The sequence below is a fragment of the Galdieria sulphuraria genome, assembly GCF_000341285.1.
Source record: "Galdieria sulphuraria unplaced genomic scaffold scaf_68, whole genome shotgun sequence".
Classification (NCBI taxonomy): Eukaryota; Rhodophyta; class Bangiophyceae; order Galdieriales; family Galdieriaceae; genus Galdieria; species Galdieria sulphuraria.
Genome location: NW_005178407.1, coordinates 20199 through 47274, shown reverse-complemented (window position 1 = coordinate 47274; position 27076 = coordinate 20199). Strand labels below are relative to the sequence as shown.

At 37.0% G+C, this 27076-nt stretch overlaps 13 protein-coding genes across 14 annotated transcripts; 9 read left to right on the top strand and 4 right to left on the bottom strand.

Moving 5' to 3' along the window:
* Nucleotides 1-142: 142 nt before the first annotated feature.
* On the top strand, nt 143-1059 carry Gasu_60320 (uncharacterized protein; the record flags this gene model as incomplete). Its single annotated transcript, XM_005702821.1, has 1 exon — nt 143-1059. A coding segment is annotated over one exon (223 nt), but the record flags the coding sequence as incomplete, so codon positions are not given.
* A 6025-nt stretch (nt 1060-7084) lies between these two features.
* Nucleotides 7085-7749, top strand: Gasu_60310 (uncharacterized protein). Its single transcript, XM_005702820.1, has one exon. The coding sequence runs from the start codon at nt 7126-7128 to the stop codon at nt 7723-7725; it is 600 nt and encodes a 199-aa protein (XP_005702877.1). The 5' UTR covers nt 7085-7125; the 3' UTR covers nt 7726-7749.
* Nucleotides 7750-7753: 4 nt separating this feature from the next.
* Nucleotides 7754-9144, bottom strand: Gasu_60300 (uncharacterized protein). The gene has a single exon (XM_005702819.1). It carries the CDS (start codon nt 8586-8588, stop codon nt 7968-7970), a length of 621 nt encoding a protein of 206 aa, XP_005702876.1. The 5' UTR covers nt 8589-9144; the 3' UTR covers nt 7754-7967.
* A 20-nt stretch (nt 9145-9164) lies between these two features.
* On the top strand, nt 9165-11219 carry Gasu_60290 (wee1-like protein kinase). The gene has a single exon (XM_005702818.1). The coding sequence runs from the start codon at nt 9196-9198 to the stop codon at nt 11125-11127; it is 1932 nt and encodes a 643-aa protein (XP_005702875.1). The 5' UTR covers nt 9165-9195; the 3' UTR covers nt 11128-11219.
* A 155-nt stretch (nt 11220-11374) lies between these two features.
* On the top strand, nt 11375-12059 carry Gasu_60280 (uncharacterized protein). The gene has a single exon (XM_005702817.1). It carries the CDS (start codon nt 11494-11496, stop codon nt 11848-11850), a length of 357 nt encoding a protein of 118 aa, XP_005702874.1. The 5' UTR covers nt 11375-11493; the 3' UTR covers nt 11851-12059.
* A 65-nt stretch (nt 12060-12124) lies between these two features.
* Gasu_60270 (alpha-galactosidase) lies at nt 12125-13795 on the top strand. The gene has a single exon (XM_005702816.1). It carries the CDS (start codon nt 12146-12148, stop codon nt 13751-13753), a length of 1608 nt encoding a protein of 535 aa, XP_005702873.1. The 5' UTR covers nt 12125-12145; the 3' UTR covers nt 13754-13795.
* Nucleotides 13796-13803: 8 nt separating this feature from the next.
* On the bottom strand, nt 13804-16254 carry Gasu_60260 (cycloartenol synthase). Its single transcript, XM_005702815.1, has 2 exons — nt 14652-16254; nt 13804-14596 (listed from the first exon to the last, which is right to left on the bottom strand). The coding sequence occupies exons 1-2, from the start codon at nt 16167-16169 to the stop codon at nt 13829-13831; spliced, it is 2286 nt and encodes a 761-aa protein (XP_005702872.1). The 5' UTR covers nt 16170-16254; the 3' UTR covers nt 13804-13828.
* A 20-nt stretch (nt 16255-16274) lies between these two features.
* Gasu_60250 (uncharacterized protein) lies at nt 16275-16979 on the top strand. Its single transcript, XM_005702814.1, has 5 exons — nt 16275-16341; nt 16390-16473; nt 16527-16744; nt 16807-16838; nt 16899-16979. Exons 1-5 carry the CDS (start codon nt 16310-16312, stop codon nt 16917-16919), a joined length of 387 nt encoding a protein of 128 aa, XP_005702871.1. The 5' UTR covers nt 16275-16309; the 3' UTR covers nt 16920-16979.
* A 1-nt stretch (nt 16980) lies between these two features.
* Gasu_60240 (aminomethyltransferase) lies at nt 16981-18044 on the bottom strand. The gene has a single exon (XM_005702813.1). It carries the CDS (start codon nt 18010-18012, stop codon nt 17029-17031), a length of 984 nt encoding a protein of 327 aa, XP_005702870.1. The 5' UTR covers nt 18013-18044; the 3' UTR covers nt 16981-17028.
* Nucleotides 18045-18224: 180 nt separating this feature from the next.
* Gasu_60230 (5' nucleotidase family protein) lies at nt 18225-20169 on the top strand. Its single transcript, XM_005702812.1, has 5 exons — nt 18225-18400; nt 18448-18808; nt 18856-19720; nt 19787-20034; nt 20089-20169. The coding sequence occupies exons 1-5, from the start codon at nt 18321-18323 to the stop codon at nt 20137-20139; spliced, it is 1605 nt and encodes a 534-aa protein (XP_005702869.1). The 5' UTR covers nt 18225-18320; the 3' UTR covers nt 20140-20169.
* Nucleotides 20170-20174: 5 nt separating this feature from the next.
* Gasu_60220 (KUP system potassium uptake protein) lies at nt 20175-22599 on the top strand. The gene is made up of 3 exons (XM_005702811.1): nt 20175-20867; nt 20919-22201; nt 22255-22599. Exons 1-3 carry the CDS (start codon nt 20176-20178, stop codon nt 22512-22514), a joined length of 2235 nt encoding a protein of 744 aa, XP_005702868.1. The 5' UTR covers nt 20175; the 3' UTR covers nt 22515-22599.
* Nucleotides 22600-22614: 15 nt separating this feature from the next.
* On the top strand, nt 22615-25859 carry Gasu_60210 (DNA-3-methyladenine glycosylase). Its single transcript, XM_005702810.1, has 6 exons — nt 22615-23768; nt 23825-23966; nt 24027-24920; nt 25055-25277; nt 25336-25503; nt 25560-25859. The coding sequence occupies exons 1-6, from the start codon at nt 22669-22671 to the stop codon at nt 25811-25813; spliced, it is 2781 nt and encodes a 926-aa protein (XP_005702867.1). The 5' UTR covers nt 22615-22668; the 3' UTR covers nt 25814-25859.
* On the bottom strand, nt 25544-26754 carry Gasu_60200 (ExsB (transcription regulator related protein)). 2 transcript variants are annotated; one of them, XM_005702809.1, is made up of 1 exon: nt 25544-26754. In XM_005702809.1, the coding sequence occupies exon 1, from the start codon at nt 26659-26661 to the stop codon at nt 25885-25887; it is 777 nt and encodes a 258-aa protein (XP_005702866.1). In that variant the 5' UTR covers nt 26662-26754; the 3' UTR covers nt 25544-25884. The 2 variants fall into 2 exon arrangements, with proteins under 2 accessions (XP_005702866.1, XP_005702865.1); XM_005702808.1 differs by having other exon boundaries at nt 25864-26754.
* Nucleotides 26755-27076: the final 322 nt, after the last annotated feature.

Below are 27076 nucleotides of genomic sequence, written 5' to 3'. Positions count from 1 at the left end.
TCTGAGTAAGGAAAGAAGCAGGAGCGTCATCTTGCAAAAAGGGTTCCAACGAGCTTTCTTACAAATATCCTTGAAACTGAATACGATGACCTCCTTGAACAGACTCATAGACTCTTCCTTCTGTCAACGAAACATTTTCTAGAGGACACAAACTGGGAACAAAACTTGTATCCAGCAAAGTATCATTTACTTTCAAACTAGTTTCTTCAAAGCCAGATTCTCTACAATCTGGAATATCTGCTGTTATATTCACTGGAGGAACNAAGGTTGTGGAAAAGACCTTGTANAAAGTACGGTTATCTACCTTCACCTTACTTCCAAATATCACATGGATATCGGGTCCTCTGGGAACTTGTACTGTATAAATACTGGGATGGGAATAACCTATTTGGTGACATTCTCCAAGCATCAGAATACATGAAAGAACCAGAAAAATTCTCCAATACATGAAGAGAACTCCCAGGGACTTGAACCGAAATCATAGACTACTTTTCAATTGTCATTTGTTTGCTTCTTTCAACGAGACAATTGTTCAGTACGCGTGGATGTCTACCTGACGATCAGCTTCCTCTTTGGAGCTCAAACATTACTCATTATTCTTTGCAAGTAGATTCCCACTACTACAGCGTACCTTTACAGATTGTGAGAAGAGTCCAAATATGAGTCGACACTAGTTTTTATGCTTGACGATAATTTTTTTTATGTACAATAGAGAGATTACCTTTGATTGGTCAAGGAAGTGGATAGTAAGAGCGAACAACAAAACGTATAAACACTGTAATACACCTGCAAAGTAATGTTGAGATTGACACGTCTTGTTATCTTTTAGACATAAGAATTTTGAGAATTTCTCGGGATCTGAAGAACAACCTTACTAGAGAGATTTTATAACGTCCTTAATCGAGAAAAGGTGGAGTTGAAGTTGTTAGAAAATAACACAATCATTTGAAGGAATCCTCCTCCTTCGATCTGCTATGTCAGTGAATGTAAAACACCAGTCGATGCGAGGCACTACTATGAGAAAATAATCTTTGGTTTTTACTCTTTTTTGTAACAGTTATAGCAGTTGAATCAAGAAAGGACTACGCAAACCAAAGTTCAACTGCTAGAATGTTCTTATGGGGTGATTGCGTTGCCCTTCAAAGTTCCTCATGTACTAAGCAAACTTGACTTTTAATAGTCTTCCATATTTCCCTGACGTTCGATAGACTCCTGATATTCTCTTTGTTACAAATGATAACCGAAAGGATCAACTAGCCAACGCGAAACTCTGTATCTGTCAATACAGGAAACAGCTTTTCTCTTAACAATGTGATTGGTTTTAGCTCAAGTCTGATAATTCAGTCTCTTGAACTTTTTTCGACTTTTCATGGAGTTTGGTTGCTGGGTCATTTATACAAAGTGATATTGTGCATTTTCGAATGAAAAGTACCTGCAAGTTTGGCGTTTTTCATGTGCCAAGTTTTTTAACTTTTGTGTCTATAGTCTGAGTTCCGCAACTTTATTGTGAGATTTGTGGAGTTTCAACTTGTACTCCTATCGAGTCCGTAGTTTTGTACAACTAGTGCTCTTAATTGGTTTTGATGTTTCCTTGATAGTTGCCTTTTAGCTTGTGCTGTTTTGATATTCGAGTATGTGATATGTAAGAAAGCTCCAGTTGATTGTATTGAATGTGACTCGCTTCTTGGTTAGTTATTACATTGCGGTATCTTGACTTGAGAGTAACTTTTGTTGAGTCAGTCTTGTGCCTCCATTCTTAATGTGCTTCTTTAGGTGGTTTTCTTTGACTTTTGCAATCAACTCTTGAGACTTTTATACTTTTTCTATACATAGAAGACTTGTGTCCAAATGTTTTGTCTACTTCATTTTGAATGGTTGCATTTTCATTGTATTGTGGAAGCTAGTTTGCTGTTGTATAGCTTGTTTGTGACTGTTTTTATCGATATCTCTCCAATATAAAGACACACAGTTGGATATGTGTCATGACAGTTGCGATTTTATATCCTAAAATTACTGTTCTATTCAGAATATTGATGCTAGCTATATATAAAAGAGTTGAAATACCCCTTTTATCAACCAATGAATCGTTTTTCAACCCTTTGCATTGATTCATTGAAATGTGATTCGATATTTTATGATAAGCTATTCAAATTCTCTATCTACGGGAAACGTAACCATAACAATGAGAACTTTATTGCTTTAGAACAACAAAAGGAAGAGCAAAAGTTTGATTGTAACAGCTATAGCTATTTTACGATTGCAAAAAAATGAAACCAGAGAAAATTTTCAATAAGAACATATGTATTTCTTTATCTTTGATGTCCGAAGATTGGTGACGAGAGGATCTGTTTGAGAATTGTTTCCATTTATTTATATTGTCAGTTGCGTTCTTGTTGTTGGTTGACATTGACAGACTTTACTGCTTTTATCTTCTCTCTTTATTAATTCTTGTCATTGCTTATTGAATTGGAAAGTAGAAAATTCAAGTTTCCTTTCCAAAAAGAATATTTTTATGTCATCAACCTTTGAATGCCTCTTCGTATTCCATAGTTACCTTACAGATATTTCATTCATTATGGGAGCAATTTGAAGATTACAATTCTATGTCCTTTGATTCAACAGTGTTTCGACTTTCTTGTTCAAGTATATGCTATCGATTCATATTTCTTCACAACTTATTTATTTCGAGTCTTCTACTTGGAATCATACAAGTTTCTTTTAGAAGATACTCTCTCTCATATTCCTTTGAATGTCCTTTGCTTTTCCAAACAGTTGCTGCTTCGAGCTTATTCCACATTTCTCTCCTTTTCGAGTTGCATTATTCTTTGAAGAGACAATAGACTCATAGTAAAAAAATTTTCGTATAATCAAAAGATGACTTGCAACAATAACGACTTTCTAGTATCTCCTCAACCAAGATGAGAATATCCTTTCAAATACTTTACAAAGAAAGAAATAGGCATGGACATGAAAAGGGAAATAAAAAGATGAAATACGTGTATTCTTGATATCCTTCTCACACAAGAAATAATAATCTAAATGGAAGAATAGAATGTGAGTGATGAAAGATCCCATCATGCATTTTATTTGAAACATCTAAGAACAATATGAATGACGGTTGAAAGCAGTTGTTCTTTCACATTCTTTTTTGATATACTTTTATATTTATATCGTAAACACAGTAAAGTCTTCCATATAACATGTTTTAGGGGAATTCATTAGTTGGTTGCAATCAGTAGTTGCTTCTTCAAGTTTTTGGGAAGACAATATTCCTACAATCTTTTTGGAAATGGGTGATGAGAAAGAACAGAAATGAAAGAGTAAGATAATATGACCCAACCACTGTGTAAAAAAATGGTTTTAGAATAGTCTCCGAAGAACAGTATGTGGCTTGTGTTTCAATCGTATCACGAGTTGTTTGCTATGATTAACCAAGTTGTTATCGGTCACATGACTTGTTTTCTTGTTCATTCATTCATTGGAAGAGTGGGTATAGAATGAGTGATTTGTCAAAAACAAGAGTCGCAATGCCAATTCCTTTCTCATCTCTTGAAGCTGAATCTGATAACTATGCCTTTTCTTGTTACAAACACTTGGAACCCATCAGCTTGTAGAAGAGTCGTGATTGTGAAAAAGCAATTGCTTCAAAAGAAAGTCTTTTCCATAACAAGGAATGATTTTGTAGCAGTCAAGTCTTGTATTTTGATCCATTATTGTCTTAGTCTCCATTAAAAGCATTCATTCTCCTTTTGTGAAAACTGCATTGAGTATGATTATCTATAAAAGATATTCGATTGGAACTTTACACCTGAAATATTCCACGATTGATATATATATATATATATATATATATATATTAATCTGAGAATTTGAAAGGATAGAAATTTCATTTCATTCAAAATCTCATAGTCTAGACACAAAGAGTTGCAACGAATCATTTGTGAAGAACAACTTGAGATTATGGATATTGTCTGTTTTGAGAAAGAGGATAGAGTTGTCAAGGTATATGAGATGGAATGAAATTTTGAAAAAAGCCCACAAGTTTTTGAAACCATTTCATGATCAAGTATTGACTTGGTCATCCTACATGGCATTTTAAGTTGATTACCATTCATACCAAATCAGCTATAAATGATGCCTTGATTCCAGTCGTTGTTACTCATTTGGCTGTATGATTCGAGATTTCCCAAAACTTTTTGATTATTCTTTCTGTAGTCGATGTAAAAAACTTTATTGACGAATATGCTTTGTCCAATTTAAGAAGTGCTTTCAAGTTTGTCGATAATCTATATCCAACGAGTATTGGCATTTCAACATTACAACAAATATTTTCATCTTTTTGAGAAAATACTTGAGATTATCAGCTTGTTGCCCTTGATAGTCTTTTGTTACCAAAGAAATATTTGAAATTTCATATTTTGTAAAGTGAGAAGATTTTCGTATGTCGATACTTACTACTTTGTACAAATTTTATTGAACTCTGTCAAGAACGTCTTCAATGAATTTGGTACTACTATATCATCAGGCCAACAAACGCAAAGAATGACATCATGTTACAAGTTCATCCTTCAGCAGCCGAGTTCCATCTTCTGTTCATTCTCTTTCCTCCACTGAAAACAACAAAAATGATTCAACTTTGCCAACGGTTCAAAATCTGCAAAATTTGTGTTCATATATTTGTGGTTGTGTTCATTCTTTCACTAAAAGTCACAAGAAAGAATATCGAGTCTTTTTTTGCTTCATTCAAAGGTTATTATCCATTTCCAGGTTTGTTTTTTTGTGATAGAATCCAAGCAACATAACTAATTTTTCTCATTCATGAAAGAACAATAGAAGAACACTACTACCAAAAGTAGGTTAGAAACCTTGATTCTAAAAAATTCTATCGTTCATTTTCACTGTGCCAACAACAACTGCTATTGTAAACTGCAGGTCACGAAGGAGTATTTTTTGTCGGTTACAAAAAAAACTGTACAACCTTGGGTATGATCAAAAGTTTTCGAAACAACCGAGAGTTGTAAGTAATCGTCACGTTTTGCATCCCATTTACTCGGGGTTGGAGTCAGTTGAAGCGTTCTATTTTGAAAAGATGATTATCATCTCCCCAAGATGAAACACTGTTTTGATGAATGGCGCAGTATTTCTCACTATGCTATTGATAGGTTAAATAAAATTAGCACTTTGCATAGTCAAGAGAAAAATATTTTTCATTAAGTTGCATTTTACTCTTTTTTGTTCATTTTGTGGCAACCAACTTTTTACAAAATTTCTTCTTCTCCGAGTGCTATCCTAAAATGGATAGTCCACTTGGTGTGGTTAAATTATTAGGCGTTTCTTTTTCTGAAAAAACTCAGAATTGAACAAGATTTTCTGGCAATATGAGGAGAATAAACTGTGTAAGAGACATCAAAATGTGGCATTCTTGTACTCGAGTTGGTTGGATAAAAAAATTTTGCAAAAGAGGAATAGACACGAGGCAAGTAAGTATTGTTTTAGGATGAATTGTCTCTTTATTCAAAAAGGTTACCTAAATTTCCAAATATTCTTAATTTCATATGCCGATATATCTCTCCATCATAAAATGTCTCGCTGCATGATAGAAAATACATGAGATTGTATCTTACGACTCGATTCAAGCAACAATGGCAATGGCAATTTTTGATAGTCATCATTTCTGTCTTCAACCTCTATTATTCGTGGATGAGTATCGTTCAGTTTCCAACGGTTTTGATTTTGCAAGTCTCTTGTTGAACAATATAGCAGCAATCATTCTTCTAGGAAATGACTGGAATCAAGTTGAAACAAAATGAATATTGTTTAGAGTAATTGAAGATTCCAATCTACGTTACTTTCGGTTGAAATTTTTTTATCTAGGACTATTCAAAATCGGAGGCAATCTTATGAACTCAACAGACCAATAACTTGTGTGCCAAACGATGTCAGGAATATCATCAAGTCAGTCATCGAAGATTTATATAATATCATTGTGAGAATTCAATTTTGCTCTTGGTGAACCAAAACGGGCGAAAGATGAGGCATAAGAGCAGCATTTAATTCAAGCTACATCAACACTCGCTTACGAATTGTGCTGCACTCTCGTTATAATAATGATCAACCGGAGTTTCACAAACATGGAGTCAGTCATTTTATATGACACTCTCAATCTCAAGTTGCCAAAGGGAAATCCTGTAATTTGGTTCAAGTTTTCAGAGTCTACGATTCTTATAAAAACCAGAAAGATAAGAAGGTCTTCCCCAAATGCTAAAATAACAAGTTTCTAGAAAGCAAATTATAATTATTTGATGATTGACGAGAAAATCTCTGATAAAAAATAGACTAAGAAATGGTCCTCCATAATAGTCTTTCCAATGTTGGGGATAAAAACCGTTATTTGGCAAACACATACAAAACGTTATTCTGAAAGACATGAAACGACATATATAGAAAGATATTCTATTATAAGAGAGAACCAAAGAGAATATTTTTGTTGATCTGGTGGAGATGAACCTCGTATGAGGTGAGTTGATGGAGGCTATAAGGTACTCAAAGCTCAAAATGAGATTGCTTGGAAGAAATAGTGCGAATAGAAGAATGAAAGAGAACCATTTTTTGTCAATTCACCGAAATACTTATGATATTGTATCATTCACTTGTTAGCAAACTTTTGGTTTTCATGTCAAGTTGCTAAAATTATGCCATTGAAATATTTTTTTGTTTTGGAAAATACATATGTATATATTCTTCTTAGAATTACTCTTAGAAACAGATAAAATATACATGATCAATATTCAGAGACAATATAGATCTTTTCATTTCATGATCAGCGAAAGAAGAAATGTACGCATTGTCGCTACTAATATAAAGATAAGTATTGCATTCAATCTCACAAAAGGAGGGCTTTTTTTCAAACTTGTTGCTTCTATACTTTTTTAATTTTCGGACCAAGCTGTCATGAAAGCACTCAAGTACATATTGATAAAATATCTTGAATAGTTCTTCAGTCATTAAGCTACTATTGTAAGACTATTCTGAGGTATTCACAATACATATGGATATGTTCATTTCTTTTCGCATCTTCAAAAGCGCGATGGGGATGAATGAATGGAATGAATTTGTAAAAGGACGATGAAGTTTCATATTGTCTGTTTTCTTCCTATGAATAGAGAGGAGTTTTGGAAAGTGAGGTCGTCCAACGAGTTTCTTCGCTTTCTATGCAATGAGAAGAAAAGTAATTTTGAGAAAATAGAAATAGAAGAGGAGTGGATGGATTCTGACGGAACGGGTCACCGTAGAGTTCGTTACACTCCGAGAATGGAGTTTTTTGAGTTGGCAAAGATGGCCAGAAAATATGTAGAAAAGTTTTTTACGGGTTTTGAAGATGTACAAACGTGGAACGACATTTCTGCCCCTTTTTGTCAAGTGTTTATAAACCGTCCTTTGGGAAAGTTGGAAGACAGAGTGGTTACCCGAGGACAGGTTACAGTTGAACCTGCTGGAGAAGAACAGTGCAAACATGTTATGGTTGGAGATTGTACTGCAAATATTATGGGAATTGGCACGTTGATAGAAAGTGCAGTGGTAGCTAACATGGAGAAATTCTACAAGTACACTTACCCGACAGTAGTGGCGCGTTATAAGAAATACAAGGACTCTCTTGCATATTCTTGTAATAGTCAAGGACTCAATGACTTGAAAGCAACTCCACAGGTTTCAACTGCAGCTTGAGGTACGAACTGGTATAATTGCTTGAAACAGGAGTGGACAAAGTGAGTTGGAACTTTTAAAGAGTGAAATTGTCAATAGAGAGAACATACAGTAAACGGAAAAAAGAAACTTTGTGAAAGCAAAGCTCTTCTTTGAGTTTATGTTGTTTCAAATATATTCACACAAAATCGTCCAAAAAAAGCCTATCACAAGTAAGAATATCAAAGAGTTAGGAAAGACAAAACACCATCCCACAACAGCTTTTAGAAACTTGGGGTAACGGACTGAGTGGAAGAGAACGTGTTGTTGTTGTTGTTGTTGTTACACCGCAGCTTTCGGTAATCGAACCGTACCTCTTCAGAAGAAGTTTTCCACCAAGGACTTTCTTTCCCAACGTTGGGGGAAGAATAACAAGGCGGTTTGTTTAAACAGGGTTCTTTCTTTGCAACTAAGCCTTCATGAAAGCTTCTTGACTTTTTAGCAACTCCTATGAAAGATGAAAACTTTTCAAAACTCTCTTCATTCTTTTTCCATAACGGTGAGTGCCTCTTCATGAGACGAGACTCTTCTGACGAGCAAGATAAGCCCTCTGCTATGCTATGAGATTTTCGAATAGTTACAAGGTGACCCGAGTCATCTCCCATATCCAAAGCAAGAACTGGAGAAAGCTTTTTGGAAGAGATTTGATCTAAAGAAACTGACCTCACCACTCTATGTGAATTCCTTGCTTTGTAACTTGACAAGTTTTCCTTTGTCTTGTCCTGTATTCTTTTCGTTTCACTTTCTTCTTCCTCCTCGGTGTCTAGAAACAACTTTTTCCAAGGTTTTGGTTTTCCATGTTCTTTCCACGTATGCAGTATAAGTGTAGTAAAAGGGGGTCTCATTGGTGTTGAATAGTTTAGACCAAAGAATCGTCCAAGCCTTTCATCGAAATATCAAAAGGTTGAGAGAAATTTTATCGCTTTGGGTGGACAAATGGAGGAACTTTTCTTTTTGACCTTAAATATTCTTTCCAAGAAACATGTAAGTATGTATATGTTAATAAAGCAAAAAGGACCGTAGGAGTCTGTCAGTTTAGTTTTTGGGGTCAAAGGAGAAGGAAATACCAAGACCTGTTGACGCTTTGTTTCACTGACTATATGAAACAATCCCCTTTATAATAAAACGATTCTTTCCTGGTAAATACAACAAAGAGGTTTTTGCAACTCCTCCTCGTGACTCTTGTGGAGGTCTTTTATTCATAGAAATAAGCCAGGTATAAAAGGTGGGGAGTTGACATAGACAACTCTTTGACATGAGCACTTGGCTAAGAATGAATGGTGTTTAATTAACAAAGTATATGCTCTGCTATGACTTCGTTGTCAGTCAACACCGTACACGGAAATCCATATGTATTATGTGAAAGAAGAAAAAAATAAAAGCCCGCCTATTTTAAATTTGGAAAAGTGCATTTCTGGAGTTGTGTTGTGATGGACTGGTTGTTGTGATGAAATGATGACTCCTAGAAGAAGAAAACAGGTTGAACGTGAAGAAACGAGTATCGAAAATTTAACCAAGAGTTTGAATAACGAAGAAGAGGACTTGGAACCTCCTCCAACACCAGTCAAGTCTCCCAACCACCGTGCTAGAAGACGCCCAAGATTCTTTGGAACTGGGCAGCAGACAACAGGAAACTTGTTTTCGTCGCCTAAAAGAACCAACTTAAGCTTTAAAGAAGATATACAAATAATAGGAAACCAACAAGCTAGAAATACACTCACTAGCAGTAAGAATATTCCTCAGGTTGACAGAACTGAAAAAGAAAATATTTTAAAAACTCAAGAGAAACCACTGCAGTGTCTCCAAAATCATGTTTTTGACAAAGGCAATATAAGAGAAAAGTCTTATACAACTGAATCCTGTAAGCCTCCTCTGTTTCCATCATCACCTACTGGAGCTATGGATATACCGCTGGCTTATGAACCAACTTTGAAGAATCAAAATCCTGGTTCTAGAAACAATGAAGAAGATATAGAAAGAGACAATTGGATGCAAGAAGATAGTTATCAAGAACTATGTTCCCCTGTGACAGAACAGAAAAAGCTTCAAACAGACTTTATGAGTGATAAATGTTCTACAACCAATCTTCTGAATACTCCAGTTAGCTGTGAAAAAGTATTTACATGTCCCTATTGTCATAAGAAGTGGCGAGAAGAAAGCCGAATGAGATTCTCTCCTTCTATCCGTAGATGTTCATTGTGTTCTCCTATTAGAACAATTGCTAATCCAGCACCTTGTAATATGAATCCATTTTCTCCAGAAGCAAGATCACAAGGTTTCAGCTCTCCTCAAGAAGATACTTCATTGGATATGCCAGCAAGCAGTATTATAAGCTGCTGCTCCAATGTCTCAAAAAGCCTTGCCTTTGATTCTACCTCCCTTTTGATGTCTCATAGTGACTCTGTTGTCTGCAATGAACAAGAAAATGATGAATTTGATAATAGTAGTAGTGAAGAAGATCATCTTAGTTTCTCAGCCTTTTCAACTGGACGACTCTCATCTTACAAGGACGATTTTGAAGAAATCGAAGAAATTGGATCTGGAACTTTTGGAAAAGTGTTCAAATGTCGCCAAAGATTAGACGGCTGGTTGTATGCTGTCAAAAGTACGCGTCGAAAAATAAGGAATCAAGCTGAAATGCAAAATGTTCTTAGGGAAGTATATGCCTTAGCTGCCATGACTGACAATCCATATGTGGTGAGATACTTTACTGCGTGGATTGAAGACGATATTTTGTACATTCAAACAGAATTATGTGAAGGAGGCTCTGTCATGTCGTTATGGAAGAGTGGAAATCTTGTATTTGATACAGAGAGAATGAGAGAATTTATCTATCAAATTGCTTCAGGATTAGCCATTTATCATGAAAAGGGACTCGTTCATTTGGATATTAAACCAGAAAATATTTATATGACCTCCAATGGGACATGTAAGATTGGAGACTTGGGACTTACTGCTCTTGCCGAAGATACCATAGTACAGGGTTATCGCATAGATTTATCTGAAGGAGACTCGAGATACATTGCTCCAGAGCTTTTGGAAGAAAACTATCAGTTTTTAACAAAGGCCGATATCTTTTCTTTGGGAATGACAGCTTATGAGTTATGTCGTGAGTCAAAGGTTCCATTGCCAAGTGGTGGAGAAGAGTGGCATGACATAAGACAAGGTCATCTTGAGCCAATGACTGTGAGTAGCGAACTGGCTAGTTTAATTAAGGAGATGCTTTGTCCCGATCCTTATCTTCGTCCTTGTGCTAGAGACATTATTCATCGAGTTGCTTCTGAAGATAGAAAGGACAAAAGAATTGCTCAGTTGGAGCAACAACTTAGCCAAGAGAGACAACGTTGTAAAGCTTTGGAAGCTTTTGTTTCTTCTATTTCTTAGTTTTATTCAGGTATAGAGTTGCGTCTATTTTGAATGTTTATAGTTTGTTGGTTAGAGTAGTCTATTTATGTTGGGGTGTACAAGTGTTGTTATCTATCTATATATATATATATATATATATGCTTTGTATGGGAATGAATAATGCATACTTTTTCTACCTTCATCGTATTCATCCTGAGATGATTGTTTCATAAGAATAGAACAAGGTTACAAGATCTTCATATATAAAAAAATAAAAGAGGAGATATGGTGTGTTGTCCATTCCCTATTGTGACATTCTCCTATTATTCGGTCACAATGGATATTCAATAATAGTATCTGTGAAGCGATATACCAAAGTAACCTTAGTCCTTTTCTCAGTGGGCAATGAATGAGTGTGAAGAAAAGGAACCCCATTTGGAAAGAAGACTTTTCTCTTTAAATATTGGTAACCAAGTGACTGTACCTGTATTGTTCCTCACTACTTTAGAAGCTCAAAACATTTCCTTTGAGAAAGTTTCGTCAGTTGTCTTAACTTGGAGTCAGTCACACTTGGAAGCACTGTTGAATGTGGATAGGAGTTTAGTAGAAGCTGGAGTCACTTGTTTCCAGATTGATGGTTTTCAAGTTCGTCTTTGGGTTGAAAACGAGGAGCTGGGAGGTTATCAAGGCTGGTTCCGATCTTCAGATCGAATACAAGTCAACCCTACAAGTAGAAAGCGATTAGTTGTTTTAGCTCATTAAGTTTATATTATATTGTAAGGATGCGTTGAAAGAGAAACTTCTTCTTTGTTTACAAAAGTGAGGTTTATAAACACTTTGGGAAGAAAATACATTCCACTCCAGTAGTTGGATAGAGCATATTCTGTTTGTCTATTCTCAGGGACATACTTACCTCAAGCATGCTTCTCCAGCCTTGCTCTCATTTCATGTCCTCGTGACGAGATGTCTTTCCATGAATCGTTGTACCTTTTCATTCCTTTAAATACAGTCATCATGGAATCCATTCTAAAGCAGTTGTGCTATTTTTTAATCGAATATGGTTCCATCACCAATAGTCACCACTATCATTTTTTGGTTGATTATTATTGCTTTTTGCTTTTCCTTTACCTTTGCTTTAGATAATGGCTTGGCTAGAACTCCACCTATGGGTTATGACACCTGGAACTTTTATCATTGCCAATATGATGGTGAAACACTTATGAAGACAGCTAAAGCTATGAAGGACGCTGGAATGTTGGAACTTGGTTACGAATACATTTATCCTGATGATTGTTGGGAAGCACCAGAAAGAGCACCAGATGGGTCTTTACAACCCAACCCTTTTAAGTTTCCTCATGGTATTAAGCCAGTGATTGATTATATTCATTCTTTGGGTTTTAAGTTTGGTATCTATAATTGTGCTGGTACTCGTACATGTGCAGGTTTTCCTGGTAGTTATGGCCATTATGAGGAATATGCCCAACAGTTTGCTGATTGGGGAGTTGATTATATCAAGTTTGATTGGTGTAATGTACCTTTTTGGGAATTTCCAGGATGGAGTCATGAACAAGTTGCTCAGAAACTCTATTCAGACTTTAGAGATGCATTGAACAAGACAGGAAGACATATAGTGTTTAGTATGTGCAATGGATGGGATCCCGATGTCTATCCTTGGAGATGGGCATCTGATGTTGCCAATTTATGGAGAACAACGGATGATATTGCAGATAATTATGATGTGATGCGAGACCGTTATGAACAGAATATTTTACATGGTTCTAAAGCAGGACCTGGGCATTGGAACAACCCAGATATGTTGGAAGTAGGAAATGGGGGAATGACCACGGAAGAATATATCACCCACTTTAGTTTATGGTCCATCATGGCCGCACCTCTTGTGGTTGGAACGGATGTCATCAACATGACGGAAGCCACCAAGATGATATTGACCAATAAGGAAGTGATAGATGTGGATCAAGATGTGCTTGGTGTTCAAGGAATACGTGTGAAGAGTGACATCGCACAAGATGTTGTCACGAAACCATTAGCAAATGGAGATGTTGCCATTGTTCTTTTCAGTAGTAATGGTCCTGGAGTCATCAACACTACAATTGAACAAGTAAGAATGCCATCATATTATGATGTCTACATTCTCCGAGACTTGTGGACCAAACAAGAGACCACCATTCGTCATTTTATATCGGCATATGTTCAAGGCCATGGTGTGAAAATGTATCGCATTCGTCCAGGAAAGCCTCAAGATGCTCCACCTCATCATGTCATTTATTTCAATCCTTCTCCGATGATGTTGACAGAATCACCTAAACGTTATGGAGCATCGTTGAGAATTGAAAATGTGGGAGCATCCACTATGCAACATGTGCATGTACAACTCAATATTTCTTCCCAAGTCAAAGTCATTCCATTAACTGCCATGAAATATGACTCTATTCATGAAATGGAACAAGTGGAAGTTTCATGGCATTTCGATCTGCCTAGTGATAAGTATTCTGGTTCTTATCCTGTGACGGTAACCGTTTCTTATACTTATCCTTATGCACCTTTTGGAGCACGTCTTTCAGACACATTGGATACCAGTATCTATATTCCTGACTTGGTTCAATTGGGTAAAGAGGGTACTTGCCATTGTTCTTCTTCTTCGTGAGTGTTTTCATTTTGTGTGGAAAATAAAAAAAAATTCACTTGCTTTATCGAAACACAACCAATCACCACTCAATCATTAAATTTCTTCTAAACATCGACTTCGATACAAAGCAATTGCCCATAATGGGAAGATATTGCGATAATTGGAATAACTGATCATACAATTGCGATTGAACACACCAGATATTCTCTGTTGTGGCCAATCCCCATTTTCCAACTGACTTTCTAATAAGAAATCAATTCCTTTACGAATACTGGAATGATATGCTTGATGGGATACATGAACATCCGAATGCCACATGGAGTGACTTGTACAAATAGCTTTGATCAAAGCAATCACTGCCCAAGCAGTGTGTACCACTTGACCTTGTTCAGCTTCCATCCAAACTTTATCCGTACAAGAACGATAACTTTCTCCCCATGAACCATCGGATTTCTGTTTGGAACATAAAAAGCGACAAGCTTTAGGTAAACTTTCACAAGACTCAAATGTACGACCTGCAGCTACCAAACCTTCCACTCCAAACCAAGTACCATAAGTAAAACAAACGCCCCAAGAACCATACCAAGAACCATCAGGTCTCTGAATACTTTCAATATAACGAGCGCCTCTTTCAATAGCTATATCCACTTGTGCTCTTCTATGACCAGGATGTCGAGCTCTAAAGGCTGCTAAACCTTGAATAGAAGATGAAGTACATTCTACACAAGAATAATCGATCATTATATCTCCAAATACTTCTGAAGGGTTTATCCATTCGAGCCATGAATAACTTCTCGTGTTTTCATAAGTGGCCCAACCTCCATCTTTATTTTGTAGCGATAAACTAACATCAACAGCATCCTAATCCATTAAATATGTATTTGAAAGAATAAGAACAACACAAAAGAAAACTTACGAATAATCGTTCATGAGAAAAGAATTGCTCTTTTGGAATACTTCCACAGGCTTCCAATGCCAATACAGCTTTGAGTCCTTCTGCTGTGCAATCTGATATAGGCCAACCATGATCTCTTGTAGAGAATGGCCAAGCTCCTTTTGATATATGACGATAATATCTTTCTCCTTGTGGAACATTTTCTCGCACTTGTGCAATATCCAAATAATGGTGAGCCAATTGTAATGTTGAAGGAAAATGATGCCTTGTAATGGAACCCGCCTCACATAAAGCTTGTGCAGAAAACGCAGTATCCCACAACTGAGAACCATTATAACCTTGCATCTTCATACCATCCTCTGCTAACCACAGGTAATCTTTCAATCTTGGAATATGTTTCTTAAAATGTTCCGAATAAGGATCATCAAAATAACAACAAAGCATATTGAGAACTTTGTTTACTGGTCCAATGCATATAAAGTCAGTATATTCATCTTCCTTCTTTACTTGAAGGAGGGTTTCTTCCAATGCAAGATTGCGAAGATAAGACTTTCCTGGAATAGGAAATTTTTCATACCAACTCAAAATGGTCCATAGCCAACTTTGCACTTTGGGACGATGTGTGTAAATATCTTCTTTGCAACAATTCTCTCTCTGTGCATTCCAATCAATCTGATCAAAATTGTCCAAATAGAGTTCTTCCTTGAGTTCTCGAATTAACGATGTTTCCTTAGCAGTTGCTCTTCTTCCATACAAATAGCTCATCGGCAAATAAACAATTCTACAATGGCACCAAAATCTTCCAGGATGAATGGGTACCCAATAAGGAAGAATCCACATTTCGGGGGTGAGAGGATTTAGTCCATCCCAATGATATAATCCTAACACTGCCAAATACAACTTTCCCCAGGAAGGAATGCCTAGCGCTCCTCCTCTTTGAAGAATCCAATTTCTCGCAGCTATTGCGGCGGAATCATCCCTGTCAACCCCTAATATTCTCAAAGCTACATAATTCATCGCAGTTCCAAACATTGAAGAAGGAGCTTCTATATGTAAACCCCAACCACCATCTTCGTTTTGGTGATTATACAAATATCTTTTCATTTCCTTTTTCGTTTCGTTGCCCAAATCTGTTTCAGTGATATAACAAACGATTACCAGTCCAGGTAACAGAAACATAGGCCCTCCGTAGTCTCCAGGCCAATGGCCATCAGACATTTGTAGTCTTCTATAATACTGTATAGCAGTTGCTAAACTTTTCTCCAATTGTATCCGGTAACGTTTCCCTTCATCCTCTTGACTCATTCTCTTATCCAAACTCTTCATATAATCGGTAACATCATCCATCCCATACGCTTCATTCAACGGTCTATACAATGCAATGGTTCTAAGTATTCGATCTGCAGAGTGCTTTTGTTGGTGCTTGTTCTTCTCAAAGTCCTTTCTAGCCGTTTCCACTTGGTTTATCAACTCTTCTGAACCACCTTCTTCTTGCCAATCCCACCATTGTCGACCTCTCTCACAAGTAATTTTCCACATTGCTTCTTTATGATCACTCAACTAAAAGGATGAGCTGTACACAATCAATCATACAACAACGTGCTCTAAAATTGCCAAGGCAAATTGCATTTTTTCTAAAAGATAATTGCGCCATTTCTCTTTGGTGGTGTAAGAAAGGAATGAGGATCAATCCTTTATTGAGAAGTGATGGGTAATGAAGCGCTTGTTTTTTAAGTGAAGTTGCTAGAAACTTCTCTAGGTCTCCTGAAAGAAGAGAAGGAGAGGCATTTGTATGGGACTGTAGTTTTGTTCGTTTTCAGTACACTATAAGAGATAGCAATGGGTAACTTGTGAGAGTCACAAAATGGATAGTAGAGTTTCTGAAAAGCTAACCAGGTTTATTAAAGAAGACTACTTTGGTTTTGGACAAGTTTATGTTTCTGTATTTCGTTTGGTATTTATTTGGAAGCCTCCCTGTTCTCCTCAACTGCAAGCTTTAGAGTTGGACTTGAATGGAATTTTCCAAGAAGCCGTTCAACAAGAACTCTTTGGACCTCCTGTATTCAGAGCTAAAGTAAACGAGTCTATGGGAAATGAAGACATTTGTGACGTTGGTTCGCTGGAATTTTCCTGTTTTCATACTCAAGACGAAGGAAAGACTTATCAAATCATTCAGTATGTATTGGAAGTGGCGCGTATCTCCTCATGGTAGGTATATCATTTGTTGGTTTCAGATACTGTTTATTGTTTTGGGAAACTTCATTATAGGAAAGCCCAACAGCCATATAGCATTCTATTATCTAGTAACGAAAATAATCATATTCATAATACTTGTTTGGCATTGTTGGATCCTGAAAACCCACAGTTCATTTATTTATTTCATCATTAGGAAGCGCTTCTAGTGCCATACAGGAAAGACGATCCTTCTAACTATACATTTTACTGGAGTGGATGTTTGTCCAGGTACTTTAGAGAAGAATATAGTTGATTCCCAAGGCAAATCTTGTATAGAAGCTATCCTTTCTAAGGGTTTATCCATCTCATATTCCAAAGTAGCATATTCGCTTTGAAGATAACCTAAACCTATCACAACCGTCATGTCTTGTGGCTGGGATTCTCTTGTTGTTGTTTTCTGTATAGTTTTGCAACTCGTAATGTTTCCTACTCTTCTTTTTTGGCAATAGACATGACTGGGTGTTTCTACTGGATATTCAAGAAACCATCCAACCAAGTATCTTTTGACTCCTCCATAAGTTTTCAGTCGAAGTATTGTTTCTTGTCCGAGATAACAACCTTTTTGAAAGGAAACCATATGCCATAAACCAGCTTCTAATGGATGATATTGTTCACTCCATTCGCAAAGTACATTTCCTTTGCCCATCTCTATTCTCAAACATTCCCAATGCTCCTTGTCCATATGAAATAGAAGAAATCCTTTCTTTTGGAAACTGGACATACTTGCATGTACCTTGTGAATATCCTCAGCTGAGCAAAGGAGTAGATATCCTTTCCATTTGGGTTCCAAAGTGGATTGCTGAAGTAAGTAAATAGGATGGTTTGTATGATCAAAGACTTGGAACTGCTCTTGGTCTCCATTCATTCCTAGTTGTTGATACCAGTTTTGAATCCAATCCACTGCTTGCTTTCCAATCCATACAAAACTTGCATAGTTTTCTTCCGTTACAGATACGTTATCCATAGGGAAGATATGCTTATCGAAATGTTCCCAAAGCATTTGTTTCTTTTCTATCGAGGAAACAACCAAAATGGAATCTTTTAGCACTAGTACCAGAGCCACATCCAATATCCTTCCTGTTGAAGTTAGAAAACAAGTCCATCGGGATTCAAAGGGTTGCGAATTCAAAAAGTGATTGCTGCTCATATTATGAAGAAATGAAAGGCGATCATCACCGGATATTCTAAAATAACTATATTTAGGAAAATCAAATACTACAGCACCTTTTTCTAGTTGTTCCCATACGAGAGATATATTGACACTTGCAAACAGTTTCGAAGAGTGGGAAATGGGCAAATCAACTGGATACTTCTTCTTAACTGTACAACAAGAATATTTGCAGAGTTGGTTACCCAAAAATAAGCTTTTTGAAAGTTGATACTGGTTGACACGAGTACATAAGGAAAGAGGTGACAGAAAGCAATTCATCTCCAAAAGATACGGATTGATTGATCATGCAGTCTCCATCGAGAAGTTTTACCAACTTGGCTTTACAAAGACTTTCAGAATTGGGTATATTGTCTCAGAATGAAAGGTAACGATTCAAGGTAGATATTGGAATATAGTTGAAGTATTGTTTAGAGACAATCCTTGGGCTGGATTATCAGAAGAAACTGCCTCCCTACCCCAATCAGAACAACTCAAGTGGATAGAATCCTTGAACCCTTCACAACTTCCAAGAAAGTATAGAAGATATGCAGAAAATAGAATATATGCCAACAGAGATACCAACTTGGAAGATATTCACTTTTATGGATTTGATATGGATTATACCCTTGCCGTATATCAGTCACCAGCCTATGAAGAGTTGACCTATTCTTTAGCTTTACACGATTTGATATATGGGGCTGGTTATCCAGAAGAATTATTATCTTTACATTATGACCCAAAGTTTCCTATAAGAGGTTTATTATTGGACAAACAAAAGGGCAACTTGATAAAAGTAAGTAGAAGATATCGTCAACGCACCAACTCAATAAGCTTGTGTAGTTGGACTCTTTTGGTGCCATTTTATTGAGTGTTCATGGAAGAAAGACACATACTAGAGAAGAAACAAGGGTAGAATATCCTTCCTTATTCATTCCGAGTGACCAAATAGGAACTCGATTCTTTGCCATCGATACTTTATTTGCTTTGCCTCAAGCTTGCCTTTTTGCAGATTTGGTGGACCACTTTGACCATTCATTTGGTCATGGTTTAGAAGATTCTAAAAATTCAAGCAAGGATGCAGTTATATCTTATTCTAGTTTATTTCAAGATATGATGCATGCAATGGATAACATTCATCATGATGGCTTATTGAAAAAGAAAACTTTGGAAAATCTCGATCATTATGTCCGTAGAGACGAAAGATTGTCTCTATTATTGAAAAGATTGAAAGAAAGAGGAAAATTTTGTTTCTTATTGACTAATTCCGAATGGTTGTATACGGATGCTGTTATGAAACATATTTTGGGCCATTCATGGCGTCATTATTTTGACTTGGTCATAGTGGGTGCACGCAAACCCTCCTTTTTTGGTGAAGGAACTGCTATGAGAGAAGTCGATTTGAATTCAGGACGTCTCAAGTTGTCAGTAATTGATATAGAACAATTGAAGAAGAACACTTTGGGCAAAGTGTTTCATGGAGGTAATGTAGAAATATTTCGACAACTGACCGACTCTCAAGGAAATGATGTTTTGTATATTGGCGACCATATTTTTTCTGATGTTTTGGTTTCCAAAAAATCACATCAATGGCGGTCTTTGTTGGTTATTCGAGAATTGAATGACGAGATTACGTCATTTGTCCAAACCAAAGATATGCGCGATAAATTGCATAATTTGGAATGGATTCGAGCAGAAATATATCGAGGTAAGTATATGTAGACATATACAAGTCCATGGATATATATATTTATATAAAGAATGGCGTCATTAGGGCTTGACTCGGATTCTTCGGTTCCACCGGATGCCAAAGATTTACGCCAACATATTTCTCAGACTCGCTTAGCATTGGATGCAAGTTACAACGTATTCTTTGGTTCTTTGTTTAGGACAGGAACTCGTCCAAGTTACTTTTCTTGGCAAATGCAACGTTATGCCGACTTGTATACGAGTGATGTAGTGAACCTTATTCATTATCCCATATTTTATGTCTTTTCTCCTGGTATTGTTCAACCCCTACCAGTAAGTAGAGTATTGAAATGATGAGTTATCATATGTTTGATAATAATTTTATAGCATGAAGATCAACCTGAAGACAAATTTGCCGCGATGGAATCTTCTCAATAATAAATATAAAAAAGGAGGATTGATTGGCTGATGATGATGGCACACTCTGTTGCCAGTAGTAGCACTTTCCATCACTCAACACAAAGAACTACAAATACAATGCAATGTACAGCATACCAACAACATTATGTGCAACAAGAACTCGATAGTGAAGAAAGCAACAGCGCGTTGGAAAACCAAGACGCCACCTTGAAGTCTTTAACCACTAGATTGGAATACTTACGAAATGAAGCTATGAAAAATAAGAATGAAAAATACTGTCCACCAGGAACTTTAGTATCTTTCTCACCCATTGCCAACGGATTGGCTGAGGAAGAGTTGCTGGTAAAACCTGTCGAAGACTTGTTTACTTATACGGATAACCCCAACCTATGGACTATAGTCAAAAGAACCTTACAAAACTTGGGCTTGTCCTATGGAGACTTGTGTACTTCAACACTGTATACCATATCCACTTTGGTTTATGCCGCAAACGGCAAAATACCTTCGGAATTGGAAATAATGGCAAGTGGAAGTATCATATTTTGGTTGCTTATTCTTGTACCAACTATAAAATATACCATATTCGTTCCTATGGCAGACCATAACGGAGAGGGTGGAGCTTTTGCTATTATTGGTCTACTAAAACAAAAAAATGTCAAACCTAAAGTATTTCAAGTGGCTAAAATAGTAGCTATGATTGGTGCTGGAGCGTTGCTGGCTGATGGAACGTTGACTCCAGCAATATCGTAAGTAAAATATGGATTTCTGAGAGATATGTTAAGCTGATGCTTCATTAGTGTGGTTAGTGCAATACAAGGACTGCAGGTTGGAATTCCATCCTTGAGTACTTCTTCCGTAGTGGGAATAAGTGTAGCCATATTATTTATTGTATTTGTCGGACAACCGCTTGGTTCCTCAAGAATTGGTTGGGCATATGGTCCTATTCTATTCGTTTTCTGTATTTGTCAATCCGTAGCAGGAATTCGAAATATTATTTATTATCCAAAAATATTCCAATGTATCAATCCTTGGTATGCTTTCAGAGGAATAGGATATGTATGGAATGACAATTCTGTGGGTTTTGTTAAACTATCAGCTGCATTATTATCCTTGACAGGTTCTGAAGCCATGTATGCAGACATGGGACATTTTGGAAGAACTCCTATGAGGATCGGTTGGCTTGGTATCGTGTTTCCTTCCGTACTTTTGTCTTATTTTGGACAATTGGCAATGATTGCAGCGCAACCAGAATTGGCAATACGTGCGGGAGATAAGATATTTTTTTATCAAGTTTCTACTCAGCTATTATGGCCTCTCATAGTTATAAGTACATTAGCTGCCATCGTGGCTTCACAAGCTATTGTTAGTGGAGCATTTTCTATTATGGGACAAGCAGTAGCAATGGACTTATTTCCAAGGCTTCGTGTGAAGAGAACCAATACACAGATATATGGTCAAGTGTTTTTACCGGAAATCAATATTATATTAGCCATCATTACATTATCACTGGAAGTTGGCTTTCGTACGAGTTCAGCATTAACTAGTGCATTTGGAGTAGCTGTTTCAACCAGTTTCGTGACGACAAGTTTTTTGTACACTTTGGTTATCGCATATGGTTGGAAAAAGCCTTGGTACATATGGATAGGCTATCCTTTGGTTTTGGGCACGGTCGACATTCTTTTATGGTCAAGTTCACTTACCAAAGTTCCCACTGGTGGTTATGTTCCCGTAGTTATTTGTCTCATCACTGTGTTTTTAATGAGTGTTTGGCAATGGGGCTCTAAACAACAAGAAAAGTATATGACTAATCATTGTCTTCGATGGTCGGAATATCAACAATACATGGCTAGTCCAACAGAACACTTAACTTGTAGGGTCCAAGGTACTGGAATATTCTTGACATCTTCAGTATATGGAATTCCCTATCCATTGAAAGCTATTTTGAACAAGTTACATGTTTTACCTCGAGTACTGATATTTGTAACTATTCGTTCTGCTCCTGTACCTTTTGTAGATGAAGATGTTCGATTTCACTTGATTCGATATAGTCAAAGTTTATATCGATTGGTAGTCAATATAGGTAATATCTACTTGAGTTTTTTTCTATTGTATTGTGTTCATTAGAAAGGATAGGTTATGCCGAAAAGGTATTGCATATGCAAGAAGTTTTGAGAACTGCTGAAGTTCAACTTACTCCGGATGTACAGTTATTACATGATCCACTGAGTTTTTTTAAAGGAAGAACGGAACTGAAGCCAAGAAAGGATGCACACTTGATACATCGTTGGATGGTTCGATTGTGTAATATACTCAAACACGTATCTGCCAATATTGATGAAGTCTTGGGTTTGCCAGTAGACACTTTAGAAATTGGCACCGTTGCAGTGATATAGCTTTGTGCGTTAACGAGCTTATCATGGAAACTATCGGTGTTCGTGTTGATCAACAAAATGGAATTTCTTAATCCCACTTCAATTTGCCCGCCTTGAGCATTTTTCTTTCTTTTCTTTTGGGGCGGAATACACAAAACTACGAAAAAAGCGCGCTATGGTTTATTCACTTACCGAGAACGGAACTCTAACTCTACGAAATACACAAAGCGATGGTTTAGAACACTCCATTTCACCACGTGAAGCAACTAGATTGGTAGTGGTTGGAATCCAAAGATATTTACAAGACTCTTCCTTCTTTGAGAACATTGGGTTATTAGAACAGTTCCCAATTGAAGAAAGCACAACTGAAAGGTCTTCACCTACTAAAAAGTCAAGTCCTAGTAGGTCATCGAGTCAATATGAGAGTCTCAATAATAGCATTAGTAACATTGTACAACAACAACAACAACAACAACAGATAGCTGACTGGAAGACCCCAGCATATGACTTGTTACTCAGTGATGGCAACTATCTTTTGAAGTGTCTCTTTTCACCATTATTGAATGGTTTGGTGCAATACGGTTGGCTTACTATTTCTACTTGCATAAAGTTAGAAAAATATGAATGGAGAAGAAACGAAGGGAGAATTCCCATAGCTACTTTTTTAGTCGTTCATCAACTTTCGGTGTTACAAATGGGACCAGTATTAGAGAGAAATAGATTGATATTCCCTGATAATGCGGACCCTTGCGAGACACGACCGCAACCGTTGGCAGGTAGAAGACTTCATTATCTATCCTTGAATACGGAAGACTGCGTACCCGTCGATCCCCATATTCATCGTGAAGATATCATCATCGACTCTTTTCAACTTTTTGGTGATTCTCAACCTCAACTGCTATCCAAAGTGGTATCTTTCCATGAGAATAGAAAAATCACCACAGCTCTTCCTTTGATAGGACGTGTGGTGAAAAAGTTTAGTTGTTCACATTTTGGTAGAAGAGAGTCGGAACAAAAATTTCCCATCAAGTTCGAGTTGCAGATAGCTGACCATCACATGGTTGCTCAAGTTATTTGTTGGTATACGTTGTATTTTCGATATTTTGAGTCTATTCAGTTGGATGATATTATCATACTGGAAGGATATCGTATACGCCAAAAAGATAATAATACTGAAATATTATTGAATCCTAGCAATCCTCAAGGCAAGATGTTCATTCTAGATTATAGGCAAGCTATGAGTCGCAACCTGAGACAAAGTTGCCCACCCATTCGGTATGTACAAAGTAATTTTCCATAATTAAGTTTTGAAAGGAATTGATTTTTGTTAGTTTGAACTTGATGAAATGGTCGACGTTGAGAAATCAAGCAGCAAGAGAATCCTTTTGTGACTTTGTAGGTAGAATACATAGATTGTTTCCCATTCAACGTTATCGTCCTACGCATGAATATCGCTTTTATGAACGTCGATGGGTAAGTATCCATTTATCTTGATAGGGTTGAGATGTATTCGATAGATAAACAACACTCTAGGTATTGATAAGGGACTCTTCTTCACCCTTTGACATTCCTATATTGATGTATTCTTGTTCCCAACCCAAATGTTTCTATTCTTTGCAAGTGGGGCGTCCTTTGTTGGTTACCGATTGTCGGTTGTGTAGAGTGGATGAGAACATGGAACAAAACTCATTTTATTTAAAGACTACCTTTTCGAGTCAGTTTATTTACTTGGATGAGCAATGGCAGATAATGCGTTGGAATCATCCAGAAATATCATTTGAAGAACTTTTTGGAGAAGATTCAGATGACTTGGAACAAAAAGATTGCCTATCCACCTATACTAGGATTCGTAACCATCCTGATTGGTTGGAGTCTTTACCTTCCCGGTTGAACGACTCCCTAATGGAATATCTGATTACTTTTGGGGAACTGGAAAATCGTGCAAAACTTTTACATCTTGGAGAAAGCAGGACTTTTTTGTGTCAAGGAAGGGTGAAGAAAGTAAAGTGGAGATATAAAAAGGGATATGAACTCTTACAAGTTTGGGAATGTCCTTCCTATTTACCCAAATTTCCACAAGTGGAGCAATATCTTATCAGCTCAAGGCAAGATGGGAGTGAAAAAGAGCAAAAACAAGCTTCAACACGTTGTTGTACACAACAACACTTGGAATACCTGTTGGATTTGTCAAGCTGTGATGAGCAACAGACAATCACCGTTTTATGTACCAAAAGAGAAGTTTGTCGTCCTTATCGTGATAAAAAGACGGTTCTTAGAAAAGCGTCATCTTGTAGTCGAATACTTTTAGAAGCTTTTGATGATACTTTTCTATCTCGCATCTCATCGTTATTATCGCCTTTAGAAAGCTGGGATACTCCAGCCCAAGTAGCTGAGCAGATGAGTAAATATTTGACTAGTGAAACAATGGTATTTGAAATAGAAGCCATGAGATGGCATCCTTCTACTAGTATTCCTCCATGTACATTGTCAGGTGTAGTGTCCACTTTGATTGGTGCTTATTGTATTCAATGATCATTTCAACAACTACAAAAAAAAATTAGAGATTCATGTTATCAGCCCCTTTCTTTGGCCAGGAGACGATACAAGTAGCCAAACAATTGCTTGGAAAACGGCTTGTTCGACGCTATGAAGATGAAGAAGAAAAGACAAAAGTTGTCTTGGTGGGTCGTATTATTGAAGTAGAAGCCTATTTAGGGACTTTGGACCGAGCTTGTCATTCTTACGGTGGGAAAAGAACTGCACGCACGGAACCCATGTTCCAAGGTAGGAATGAGATTGATTTCTTGTTGGTGTACTGTTCGTAATATATAATGATTGAAAGCTCCTGGGACTAGCTATATTTATTTTATTTATGGGATGCACTACTGTTTCAATATATCCACGGGTCAACCGGGTGAAGCGGTATTGATTCGTGCGTTGTTTCCACTACAAGGAATTACCACTATGTGCAAGTTGAGAAAACAGAACAACTTTAAAAATCTTTGTAACGGTAAGCCCAGTAGTGGCGTCATCTTTGGAACGAAAGTGGAGATGCTGATTTTCTAGGTCCTGCGAAGTTGTGTCAAGCGATGGCGTTGGATAAGCGACTCAACCAAACAAGTGTTGTTTGTAACGAGAGTATGCTATATGTTGACGATGATAACTGGAACTGTGTTCAAGATATCGTTGCAACACCTCGGATTGGTGTAGGCTATGCACGACCACCTTGGTCGGATGCCAATCTTCGATTTTATTTGGATTGCATGAAAGAATATGTTAGTGTTCAAGTCGATGGGAAGAAACGACGATCACGAGATTGACGCTTCATGTTGTTTGTCTTCTCACGCGGAGATGATATACATACCTCATTTTTCAGGAAATAAAATGATTGCTATTGAAATCGTTCCAACGCTGGGTCACGTGCAAACCCCAACTTGTGAAACGCTTCTTGTCGAATGCAACAAGCATCACAATGCCCACACGGTCGACCACTCTCTTGAGGATCATAACAAGAATGGGTCATCCCAAAGTCAACACCTAGACGAATCCCCAGTTGGATGATCTCCGTTTTTGAAAGGTGCAACAATGGCGCGTGAATTTTGTACTCCACTCCTTGCTCCACCCCTGCTTTCGTGCCTAACGACGCCAATCGCTCAAATACACGGAAATAAGCAGGTCGGCAATCAGGATAACCACTGTAATCCACTGCATTCGCACCAATAAAAATATCCGTAGCACCAATCACCTCAGCATACGCAAGTGCATAACTTAAAAACAGCGTGTTTCTCGCAGGTACGTACGTAACTGGAATAGACGAAGAACGATCTTGACGATCCTTCGGAACATCACAATCGCTACTGGTCAACGCTGAACCACCAAATACGCGAAGATCTACTTGTGCTATACGATGTTCTCGACAACCAAAACGTTCAGCTACTCGACTAGCACATACTAACTCGTGACGATGCCGCTGACCATAATCAAACGATAATGCATGCACTTCAAAACCGTCACGAACAGCAACTGCCAAAGTAGTCGCACTGTCAGCTCCACCACTGAGTAAAACAACAGCAGAAGAAGAAGTTGAAAATGAAGATTTTTTCAAACAAAAATAAGCAAAAGTTTTTAGACCGCTCGGAATCGACCGAAAACTCAAGAGTCTCTTCATCCAATGAAGCTACATAAATTAGAAGATCAGAACAATTTTTTATAAAAGGATTACCACCAAGCCAACTAACCGATCCAATAAATGAGAAAATTTATTTTTTGTTGGTAGTGCATCATTAATTAAAAGTTTACTCGAAAAGAAATCACAAAACTACCATTGTGAAAGACTTCAGTTTAAATTTTGTTAGAAATTTCCCGATCCTAGATAATATCTAGTCTACTTAATTGCATGATAGAAAAAACTCTTAAAGATAAATCATAATATATCGTAATAAACGTAGTAAATATTTAAATTCAAAAGATTAAAAAAATTCACAGAAAAATAACCATACAAATTATACTGATAATTTTATTATTTTATAATAATCTCAAAATAATGCGATAGGATTAAATTAACACTATCGGAATGAAGAAAT